The sequence below is a fragment of the Mustela erminea genome, chromosome 12, assembly GCF_009829155.1.
Source record: "Mustela erminea isolate mMusErm1 chromosome 12, mMusErm1.Pri, whole genome shotgun sequence".
NCBI lineage: Eukaryota > Metazoa > Chordata > Mammalia > Carnivora > Mustelidae > Mustela > Mustela erminea.
Genome location: NC_045625.1, coordinates 7582804 through 7593778, shown reverse-complemented (window position 1 = coordinate 7593778; position 10975 = coordinate 7582804). Strand labels below are relative to the sequence as shown.

At 55.1% G+C, this 10975-nt stretch overlaps 2 protein-coding genes across 8 annotated transcripts in view; both read right to left on the bottom strand.

Annotated features, from left to right (window-relative positions):
• Positions 1-45: 45 nt before the first annotated feature.
• TOR2A (torsin family 2 member A) lies at positions 46-3859 on the bottom strand. 2 transcript variants are annotated; one of them, XM_032308843.1, is made up of 5 exons: positions 3534-3859; positions 2671-2936; positions 1848-2023; positions 1049-1176; positions 46-831 (listed from the first exon to the last, which is right to left on the bottom strand). In XM_032308843.1, exons 1-5 carry the CDS (start codon positions 3766-3768, stop codon positions 587-589), a joined length of 1050 nt encoding a protein of 349 aa, XP_032164734.1. In that variant the 5' UTR covers positions 3769-3859; the 3' UTR covers positions 46-586. The 2 variants fall into 2 exon arrangements, with proteins under 2 accessions (XP_032164734.1, XP_032164735.1); XM_032308844.1 differs by lacking the exon at positions 2671-2936 and having other exon boundaries at positions 3534-3638.
• A 1286-nt stretch (positions 3860-5145) lies between these two features.
• The window catches only part of SH2D3C (SH2 domain containing 3C), a 29194-nt gene continuing 23364 nt past the window's right edge, over positions 5146-10975 (bottom strand). For 4 of the 6 annotated variants that reach the window (XM_032308834.1, XM_032308838.1, XM_032308837.1 and 1 more), the window contains 6 exons: positions 9918-10453; positions 8874-8989; positions 8161-8332; positions 7280-7391; positions 6693-6899; positions 5576-5751 (listed from right to left, as the gene is read on the bottom strand). In XM_032308834.1, coding sequence (XP_032164725.1) covers positions 5576-5751; positions 6693-6899; positions 7280-7391; positions 8161-8332; positions 8874-8989; positions 9918-10453 — 1319 coding nt within the window. Of the gene's footprint in view, positions 5752-6692; positions 6900-7279; positions 7392-8160; positions 8333-8873; positions 8990-9917; positions 10454-10975 lie in introns of all 6 variants that reach the window. The other 2 variants (XM_032308833.1, XM_032308836.1) reach the window with 2 other exon arrangements.

The following is a 10975-nucleotide window of genomic DNA, read 5'->3' as shown; positions in this document are numbered from 1 at the left end:
AAAGGGCCTCCTTCCAGAGCAATTAGATACCTCAGTCAACAGTCCTCTGGTCCCATGGTTAAGTTTATTGTGTTTGTTCTCTTATAAAATTAAAAACTTTAAAAACCAGGCCCAAGTGGCAGCTTGAGTCCCTCTGTTCATGAAGACTGAGAAGTCTCAGCCTGGCTTTACAGTACTGGGACACAGTGTGTGCAATGGAGGGTTGAGAGGACGGTGCCAGAGCACGCAGCCAAGAGTAACAGGCCGCAGAGGGAGAGAGCAGCCAGGAGCCACAGTCCCTGAGTTACAATTCACATCTTGAGAAGGCTTAGGCTGGAGGGTAAGGGCAAGGTCACGTCTCACGGAAGTTCTGGGGTCACCAGTGGTTTCTCTAGGGAAGGAAGCAAAGGCCAAGAGGCCCTGAGACCAGTTAAGACGGCAGGGCCCTCAGTCCCATGGCCTAGCCAGCACGCCTCCTCATCTTCACTTTGGGCTCCGGGTCTCATTCTCCAGGAGGCTCAGGAAAAGGGTCCCCACTGCAGAGGCCGCAGGGCTTTCCTGCACGGCCTGGCCCAGGCGAGGAGAGGCAAGGACGCCATCTGGAGAGTCAGAGGAAGAAGGCAATTCTGGAGGCCACGGTCTTGCAGCCGTTGGAGGAAAAGAGCTGTTCTTCCTCGGGGAAGAAGGTGGTGCTGTCCAGCACAGCCTGGACGACCTCCTCCCTTGGCTCCAGGCCCAGCTGGGCCAGCTCGTTGAGCACGCAGTGCCGCACGTGGTGCCGCTGCAATGGTAGGAAGGGCACCAGGACGTCCAAGAGATGCTCTTCCACGATGCCTGAGCGCCAGAAGCCATCTGTAGGAAGGGGCAATGTGGGAAGGGTCTGTGGCGGGCTCAGGGAGGCCACATGACAGCCAGGAGCGCCAAAGCCTGGCTGAGAAGTACCCGGTCGGTGGGCAACGCATCAGACCCTGGGAGAACCTGGCCCAGCCCAGTGGACCTGGGTGTGAAGCCTCGGCCTGTTGAAGTTACCCCAGGGGTGCAGGAAGGGGGCCTCCCGAGCCAAACTCACGGTGCGGGTTGTCCAGCACAGCCTGGGAGATGACGGGCTCTAGCTCCTGCAGGCGGATCTCCTCCCGGTCCCGGCGGCTGCGCCACGCCTCCAGGGCCACCTGGTTGATCTGCTCGCCACCAGTGTTGCTGAAACCATGGGGTACGCAGGCCACGGCTCAGACCATGGGGGCCAGGATTTGTCCCTTGCTTCCCATGTGCCACCCAACACGACCTGAGCCTTGGCACCCAGCTCAGTACCGGCAGGAGCCAAACCCGCTGAAAACACACCATAGGAACCACTTCCCCTCTCCAGAGCCCATGTCTAAAACCATGATGCCTGGAAATTCACCTATATGTGTCATGCACTTTAAAGTTTACAAAACACTTTTGGGTCCCTTAACTGACTTTCTCACCCCTGGCCTCTAGGAGGACAGTGGGGGATTAATCTTGGCCCTGCTGTGCAGAAGAGGAGATGGGAGTTCAGAGACTGAACTGCCCAAGGAAAATTTGCCCAAGGTAACACAGAGGTGGGACTAGAATTCTAGTCCGATTTTCCCCAGGTCTGTGTCCCCCTGGCCATGAAATAGGGAAAAATCCTTCCACAAAGAAACAGTGAGGATCCCAAAGACTGAGCCCAGATTGGGCTTTGAGAATGTCAAAATTTGAGCAACAGTATCACAGCCAGTGTGAGGGGCTTTGGGAAGGCCCAACTGGGCCCAGGCAGAAAGATATTCTGGTGTGGGACCACCAACCAAGACTGGATAGCTAAGACCTTGGACAAATGTCCCTGCGCCATGCTGCTGCAAAGCTGGGCCCACCTGATGAAGATGAAGATGGCTTTGCGATAGTTGGTCCCAAACACAACCCAGGAGGAGCCCAGGAAGGGTAGCAGGACCTCCATCAGGCCTGGGGCCAGCTTGTCCATCTCGTCAAAGAGGAAGAGGGAGCGGCTGCAGGCTGTGAGGTTCCCCTGGACCCAGCTCTTAAGATCTTTCTGCAGGGGAGAGGCAGGAGTTTGAGGGCACCTAGAGATACTCCTCTCACCTGAGACTTCTTCCCAAGGCAAGAACTAATCCCTTTCCCAGGAAGGTATGGTCTCCCAGAGAGAACTAATCCCTTCATGGGGCTGGTGGCAAAACTGTGGCCCCAAGGGGTCAGAGACTTGTTCCAGCTCACACACAGCAAGTCAGCAAGCTCACAGAGACTCAAACCCAGGCCTCACATCTGTCCGCTCAGGATTCCTTCTCTGACACCTCCTACTTCCCATAAAAGAGGAAGCTTCCCTTCTGCTCCTGAACCTTTTCAATAATGTTGACACCTGAAACAGACCAGCCTGGAAAGAACCCTGCAATTGACAAGGAGAGTAGTAGTAAGAGGTACTATTTACTGAATGCTTACTCTGAGCCTCAAATTGGGACTATGCTTTCCAGAAAGATAACAATGCAGACTGGCAAGTAATACCTGCGACTATACAATCCCATGTCCCTTGTCCATCTCGAGTTCTGTTTACAATGGGTCCTGGGGGCTGTGTGGCCTGAAGTGAGTGACCCCCACACCCTCCCGAGACTTGACTCATTCACTCCCTAGGGTCTGGCACCCCCACATGCAGGTGAATGGTGGTCCAGGATGCCACCAGCCTACCTTGTAACGCTCCATATGGCTGTTGTGGGGGAAGTGGATGACGGGGGAAAAGTGATGAACATGGGGGCTGCGGAGGCCACCCCGGAAGAGGTAGTGTGCCAGCAGGGAGCTGACATAGGACTTGCCAGTGCCTGTCCAGCCATGCAGGGAGAGGACCAGTGGCTTGGTAGGGGCTGGGTCCTGCACGAAGGCCTTCAGTGCCTTCACCACCAATGCCCTGGCCAAGTGCTGGCCAGCCAGGTGCTGGGCCAGGTCACACTCCAGACCTAGGGCCACAAGAAGGACAGTATCAGAGCTGAAGACACACGCTTGCCACAGAAGAGGGTGGGGAGGAGTCATGTCTGGTACCTGGTCTAGGGACCCCTGTGTCTCAGAAACTTTTGCAAACCGTCTTTGGAAAGGGAGTGAGTGGGGCCTTTGGGGACTCTGGCTGCAGCAGCCACCATCATACCTGACTTGGCTCTGCAGCGCTCCCACCAGCTGGCCCTCTGCACTATGCTTAGCTCAAAGGGGCTGCTGCAAGCTGTCAACAGGTTTGGCCCTAAGACTCCTGCCCATTCCCAAGGCAGGCTTCTCCCCTGATGGCCAGTCCACTGTGGAGGCCCAGTGCTCCCCACAAGGCCCTGCTGTCAAATGCCTCTCTCCATCCTGGCAAGGCTCTGCCTGGACCCCAAACATGCTTTCCCAAACCCTCGCCCCAAGTCCAGTATTCCAGGTTCTCAGTCCCTCAGCGCGGGCCACGCGGAAGTCTGCGGGTCCCGCCCCTCGGTTCTACCCTCCAGGTCAAGCCCGGGGACAAACCCAAAGTCTGAAGGCTCCCCGGTCCGCCGGCCCCTGTGCTCCGGGCACCTACGGCTCCTCACCCTGAAAGTCGGGCTGGAAGTCACATTCGCAGAAGCTGCCGAAGTGGCAATGCAGCGAAGTCAGGTCCCAGGCGGCGGCCGCGGCTGAGACCAACCCCAGCAACCCGAGGAGCGAGCCCCAGGGCCGGCAGCCGCGAGACGCAGCCGCCATGCGGGTGAGGCGGGAACCGAATGTGGGCCAACCGCCCCTCCCTAGGACCACAATTCCCGGCGTGCCTCTCCCGGCGGCAGCCATCTTCCGTAGACTACAACTCCCGGCTCCCCCCGGAAAGTCCCGAGCCAGCGTCTCGTAGCAGGACCGCAAAGTAGCCTCTAGGGGGAGCCCGCGAACCGTCCCAAGCCAGTGGCGCACCGCGTTTCCATGGCGACGGTAACTAGGAGACCATAATAGCGCCGAAAGAATAATAAAGGATTATGACCACAAAGGGTGACGTAACAATTGTAGCAAAAACTTGTGCGGCACCTTAAACCTTGTAAAGCGCCTTTTCCATGCTCTTTTTTTTATATGACAAAAGAGCACTCAGTAATAGAGCTTTTCATGAGCACCTACTAGGTGTCATTAGCGTAGGTGCCTTGTATGTCTTACGATAACAGTAACTGCCATACAGAGAAACGGTGAAATTTCAATGAGGTACAGGCACATAAAGTGTTTTGACTCGGAAAGTAATCAATAATGATTATTGGCAATCCATTATGTATGAAACATGGCAATTCCCTACCTAGCAACTACTCTGCCCTAAGTACTTTACCATCAATACTAAGGAATCGATTTTGTTATTGTCCTTATTTTATTGAGGAGGAAACTGGGATCCAAGGGGTTAAGCTTCTGTCCAAGGCTAGTAAATAATAGAACTGAACCCAAGTCAAGCTGCTGCCAGAGATCTGATGCACTATGTTATCCAGCCTCTCTTGGTCAAAGGATTTAGAAGGCAAAGGATCTGAGACATTTCATATTCAGTGAACAGGCTCCCCAGGCCTCCAGCCTCGACAGGAATTGTGTTGATCCACATTGCCTACCTCCCCTACCCATCAAGACAACTGCTTTCATGGCCCTTCTTAGAGATTCCCTGATCCACCCACCCTACACACACACACACACACACACACACACATACACACAGAGCTTTCTGGGGCCCTGAAAAGAAATAAGTAGGTCCTTCTGTTGAGAAAAGGAAAGTACTCCAGGTCAGGACACTCAGGTTCCAGCCTTCCTCATTCTGCCACTGCGACCCCAGGAGAGTCCCTTCTCCCTCCAGTTCGATTTTCCAGGGGAGAGTCGGAATCCTACATTTACAAGCCCTTCCACTCCAAACATCTGGAGTGCTTTGTTGTGCATTTGTGGGAGACTTCGCTGGGATTTCCAAAGCAGGAAACAGGGGGGGATTGGCTGGCCAGGATTTCTCCTCTTGGTAGGAATTAGCGGGTTCTTTCCCCCACTAGTCTGTGAGCTCCTCCAGGACTGGGACCAGGTTTTAGTATTGGCTGTAACTCTGGTTCGTGGTAGAATCTGGAATGTCCCAGGTGCTAAATAAGTATTTACTGTTGAATTTTTCCACCTTTCATCTGAGAGAAAAGACACTTCCTTCCACCAGGGCCCCCTGAGAGACAGAAGAAAGAGTCATAAAAGTTTATTATATGAAAGAAAGAACATGGCTTCTGTACATCTATTTACAGAACAAACAGATTTACAACCGGGTGGAGGCCTTGGTGTCCATTGCGGGCAGATGCCCAGAGAAGAGTGGGGAGGCATAAGGACCCTCCCATGGCTCGAACACAGGGCACCTCAGCAGGAAGGGGAGAAGCAGACGCTGGAGGGAGGAACAGGGTTCCGGTTCTTCCTGAAAGGATACTTGGTGGGCACGCAGCAGGTGGGATGGAGCCCTGGGGTCCTGCAGGACCCTGGAGGGGCAAGGGAGATCCTGGTTTTGGGCCCAGAACATTCTTGGGCTGATCACAGTGTCTTTGGGGTGCTCCGGGGAGAGGTCTGTGCCCCTCTGTCCCTGTTGCTGCCCGCAGCTGCAGAGGGGAGGGGTGCGCGGGGGTCACAGCTCACTGGAGCGGACAGCAGGTTCCAGTTTGTGGGACAGGGCAGTGAGGACCTTGTCGAACTTCTCGTAGCGCCGGGCCTGGTTGCTGCTGGCGCCCTGGCTGCCCCAGAGGAGGCGCATCTGGAACTCAGTGCTGAACACCTCCAAGAGCTCTGGCCGGGCCTGGAACCCTGTGAGGCAGAGCACAGGGGTCAGGGGAATGACCATCCAATAGGGAAGGCTGGGGGTCCTGCCAAAAGCCAACACACCCCGCAGGACCCTCTTCCTAGGGGCCTTCCCCCACCCCCCAGCTCCATCAGGAATCCAACAAGGTTTGTCAGTGAACAGGACCATGTCTGCAACATATAATATTTAAATTACTGAAGATAAAATATGAATGTCAATTTGGAAGGATTTTCTTTTCTTTTCTGTATTTTTTCTATAAGTTCCAAACTTCTTGCTAAGAAATGTACACATTTTGCAAATAAGTTTTTGTTAGTTAAGAAAAAAAATGTTTTGTTTGCTCTGAAAAAGAAAGAGGCAGGAAACACAAACACTAGGATGTTGTCACCATGTGCGTCTGGGTGACTGGGGGGGATTTTGTTTTTTCTTTTTGCTCAGCTGTAATTTCCAGTTTGCCTACAGTGAAACTTTATGGCTTAAATAATGCCTAAAGCAGTAAAAGCTGGATTACTTGAGGCCACTTCCTCTCCGCTCCTTTCACTCGCCCTTTCCCCTAGACTGGGAGCTCCTTGAAGGTAGGGTAGGTGTGTCTCAGCTCTAGGCCAAGTGCTCAGCCCGAGGCAAACAAACTTGTAGAATAATCCCTTAGGAGGTCCACTTCACAGAGAGAAAACAGAGGCTCAAAGAAAGATCCACAGCTAGGGTGGTCTCCCCATCACCTCTGTGTCCCTGCACCCCAACCCGGGGCCTCCCACTCACAGCTGAACTGGTAATCGAGTGAAAAACAGGGAAAACGAAAGAAGCCAGGGAGGGGCGCCAGGCGAGGAAATGGAAATGGAGAAACGTGCATGGGGGTTTGGCCGAAAAGGAGAGAGCAAGTCTGGTGGAGGGAAGCCCGGCCAGCATCAACAGTGACTGTCTCGACCCCCAGATGTGACCTGTGACTTACCCTGCAGCTTGACCTCCGCGTTGGTGTGATACAGGCCTCCGTGGTGGGCCACGGTGCGGGCAGCCTCCAGGTGGGCCAGCACCACCTCCACACCGTGCTCTGTGCTGCCCCAGGGCTCGGGGCCCTCTGCTGGGGCCGAGTCACACTCAAGAAGAGTGATAAGCGGCAGCACGTGAGGAAACGTGGTATTGCTCAGCGGCGGGCCTTCTGTGGGGGGGGGGAGGCAGGCGCTTAGAGGCCTTGGAGGCCCCACCATCCCCAGGGGCACTCCAGGCAGAGAGGTGGAGCAGGGGGTGGGTCTGCCTAAGGTCCCTGGCTGAGCACCCCCCCAGCTCCCAACTCCCAAGACTAGCACTCCTCCTCTTCCAATCCTCCAGGTGAAACCACTGCAGCCTTGGCACCGCCCTGAGGGCTGAGCCTGGTCCTAGCCACCCTGCAGACGGTAGCCAGATGCAGAAAGGGAGCTCAAGATTAGCCTGTGCAGCGCTCAGTTTCTGGTTGGTCCTCGTCTACACTGGGAGAGTCTTTGCCGGCCCAGAGAGGGGCTGGAGCCTGCCCAACATCACACAGCAAGGTGGGAGAGGTACCTTTGCCCTCGTTGAGGCTCTTGAGAAATGGCTTGAGCTTTTTCTCGTAGAGGATGGCACCTTCTGTGTGTCGCTGCCGAAGGGTCACCCATGTCTGCTCCAGCCGGGCAATCTGAGGGGAGAGCAGACTGTGAACGTCCGACCAGGGAAGGGGCCCGCATTGACCACAGGCCACCCTCCTGAGTGGACATACCCAGATGTGGGATAATAGTTATGACCACGGTCACCTTTCATGTACCTGGGACAGTGCTGGCTGCTCTTCAGATTCCCCGTGAGGCCTTGCAACAGCTCATTTTACAGAGGCGGGAACTAAGGCTCAGCTAGGGGAATGACTTGCCCAAGGTCATCCCAAAATTAGGTAGCAGAGCCGGGAATCGACCCACAGCTTCTGGGACCCTGTTGTTACTACTGACTAGGCACAGGAGAGCAAGTGTAGAGTGTGGACAAGATTCAGGCTGTGAAACCAATCTGCTTCGAATCCTGACCTTTTCAGTCTGACTGTGTGACCTTAGGCCAAGTACTGCTGTACCTCAGTTTCTCCATAAATAAAGTGGGACAATAAAGGCACTTATTTCCCAAGATTGTTCTGACGAATCAGTACTTACAAAGTACTTAATGTAGCACCTAGCATATATTAAGTGCCCACTGAATTATAGCCATTTTATATTTATTCTTGAAACTCATATAATGCTCCTCACTCATTTTGCAGGTGGGTAAACTGAGACCCAAAGAAGGGGCAAGACTTGGTCTTGGAGCAGGTCACTTCAGAGAACCCAGCTACCCTTTCACTGATGCTGCCAGAAAGTCCCCAATTCGAACATCCCGGGGCTCCTCCAGACAACGACTTCCTGAAGCTCAGCTCGAGATGCGCCCTTCCGTACCTGAGCCATATCGAGGGCGCCCATGACCGCCGCGAAGCTGAACATGTTGCCCATGGTCCCTCGAAGTTCAGCCGCCAGCTGGATGGTCTTGTGCAGAAGCACTGCCCGCTCCTCCGCCGAGCCCGTGCAGCCCAGGATGTCCACGGCCAGCATGATGGACATGGTGTGGAACCTGTCTCAGCGGCCAGGTCAGAGGGGAGGGGTCCTGTCACTAGTTCCGTTTGGCGCCCGAGGGGCAGAGGGCCAAGCCCAAAGTGACAGGTGGGAAAGGGTCAATGAGATTAGGGGGCGCGGCCAGAGTGAGAGAAAGCCAGGCTAAGGGCTTCTGATTGGTCGGCGTAACTCGGGGGCGGGGCCAGAGACTTCGGAGCGCGGGGTTGAGGGGCTTGTGATCGATCAATGGAATTCACGCGGCAGAACAGTTTTAAGAAAGAGTAGCCAGAGCTGATGGGCGGGGCTAAGGCTCGCGCAGTGTGATTGGTCAAGAGGGTGCAAAAGATGAATTCGGAGACAGGACTCAGGCTTTGGGGAAACTGGGATTGCTTGGAGCCGGACACCGAGCAGTTGCGATTCGTCAATGGATGGAAGGCGTAGCCCTAACCCCATGGGAGCCGGGCTGAGACACTCTGATTGGCCAGCCGGTCATAGCAAAAGGGCAGCAAGGTAGCCCGGGGGATTCCCCGCGAGTCCCCGGGTGCAGGTGCTTGCCTTACCTTTCCAGCAGGTCTAGTCGTAGCTGCCGGCCATGGGGGAGGGTGAGCAGCTCCATGCCCCAGCGGACTCCCATTAGGGTCTGCATCTCCTTGGTAACGCCCAGTATCCTAGCAACCTGCAAGGACGCCCAGAGGGCTGATTAATTTCCTGTCGCGGCTGGCCCTAGCCATCTGGGAGTCAGAGAGCTTTCTCTAGGAGGGCAGTCTGGCTGGGATAACGAGTTTGAATTCCAGCTCTCCTCCTCTGCCATGGAGCAAATGAACCTCGTTTCCCCCTCATTTCCGTGGAATGAGGGATAAATGGAAAAATGCCCAGAGCTGTTTGATATGTGCCAAAGGTGACCAGGACACCTTTATTCCAGAAGGCAAACCTGAGGCCCGGGGAGGGAAAGCACTGGTCGTCCAAGGTCACACACTGAGCCAGAACTAATCCCATCACGCCTAGCACTCTCCATAGGACAATATCTCTGGATTCCTTACTTGCTTCCTGAGCTGAGAGACCAGTGCGGGCCCCCACATAAAGTAATCGGTGCCCCCCCAAACTTCAGAGGGAGAAATTGAGGTGCAGAGAGAATCTGGGTCCTTAGATAGTCAAGATTCCTTCAAAGGCCAGGCATTGACAGTTCGAGTCTAGGTTCTGAGTTTTGCTTATTTTGTCCATGGGGGGTGGGGGGGGTGGGGCAGGTGGTTTCAGTTTTTCACATTCTCTGGAACAGCCATGCTGACTCTCACGGGACTGAAAAGGTGTCCCAGGGAGCTCTGGCTTTCAGCGCTGCCCAGTTCCAGTACCAAACTGGAGGAAGCAAGAATATCTTGTGGTGGTGGTGGTGGTGCTGCTGTTTTTAGGAGAAAATGGAGGCCCAGAGAGGTCAAGTGATCAGCCCAGAGTCATACAGCAAGTAAGGGACAGCTACGAACCAGAAGCCAGGCCTACTCATTATACTTTGGGCATTTAGCAGCCAACTCCTCACCACCTGGACCCCCGTCCCAAAGCTGCAGGACAGAGGTGCTCTCCCTGTCCCAGGGACCTACCCCAGCACCTACCAGGCAGTCAACCTTGGTGACGTGCCGGGCCAGCGTCCGGGCATCCACCTCTGCTAGCAGCTCCTTGACCTTGCGCAGGAGGCCCACCTCCAGTGGCCGGTTATCCTTGGGGATCAGTAGTGACTGGAAGGTGGCGGGGTTGAAGGAGGAGGTGGCTTCCACAACAGGGGCTATGAAGGCCCTGCCCCAGTCCCCTTCAGGCGCCCCATTCTCTGACAGTTCCTTTAGTCTCTCCCCATAGCTCCTGGCCTGCCGGCTGGAGGCCTCAGCTGCTGCCCACTCTCGACTGCCACGGACAGGAGGCTGTAGCTGGCAGTAATGGCCAGAGTCCGGGTCACTGTAGCTGCTGAGTGACGGGGATGGGGAGGCCTTGGAGAGAGTGTGGGAGGGGCTGGCATAAGGGCCCTTGTCTGACTCCCCAGGGGGCTTCGGGGCACTTCCGGGACACAGCTGAGGTTCACTGGAGCGGCGGGTAACAGGGGAGGCAGGCAGCACTGTGGCTGATGGAGCTGCAGGGGTGGCGTGGACACGGGTCACTGCAGGGAGAGAAAGGGTGAAGACTAGTTACCAGTGAAGTTCTCCCTCCCTCTCCCCAAAGGACAGGCCCCACCCACCCTACAGAGGTGACATTCCCATCTCCCTGCACTCAGGCCAGGCCCAGCAGCCTTGGGTAAAAGGACCAGGCCTGAAGGATACTCTCAAATGGCCTGGACCCCAGGAGTTTGCTCCCTCCTCCCCTAAGGCTGCTGCAGCCTTGGGGAACCACTGGACTACTTAGAGGATCTTGCCGTGATTCAGGGATGGTAATAAGCACATGCTGGAGTTCATTGTGTGGAATTATTTCTCAATGAATTAGCAATGATTTATTGAGTGCCCATGTGCCAGGAGCTGGCGACATGCTGGCCATCCACTGGTCACCAGCAGTCAAACCATCATCCAAAATGAGAGGTGATGTATATTGAACTCTTCCTGCCTGCGAGGTCCTTCTCCATACCTTAGCCCATTTAACCCTGCCATCCTGGGAAGTAAGTCCTTCCATAATCCTCATTCTACAAGGA

Excerpts from the sequence above, each read along its gene's own strand:
- TOR2A (XM_032308843.1), bottom strand. The coding sequence starts at position 3,768 with ATGGCTGCCGCCGGGAGAGGCACGCCGGGAATTGTGGTCCTAGGGAGG. Across the intron at positions 2,024-2,670 it reads GCCATATGGAGCGTTACAAG|AAAGATCTTAAGAGCTGGGT; the intron begins GTAGGCTGGTGG and ends TCTCCCCTGCAG. Across the intron at positions 1,177-1,847 it reads GCCATCTTCATCTTCATCAG|CAACACTGGTGGCGAGCAGA; the intron begins GTGGGCCCAGCT and ends CCATGGTTTCAG.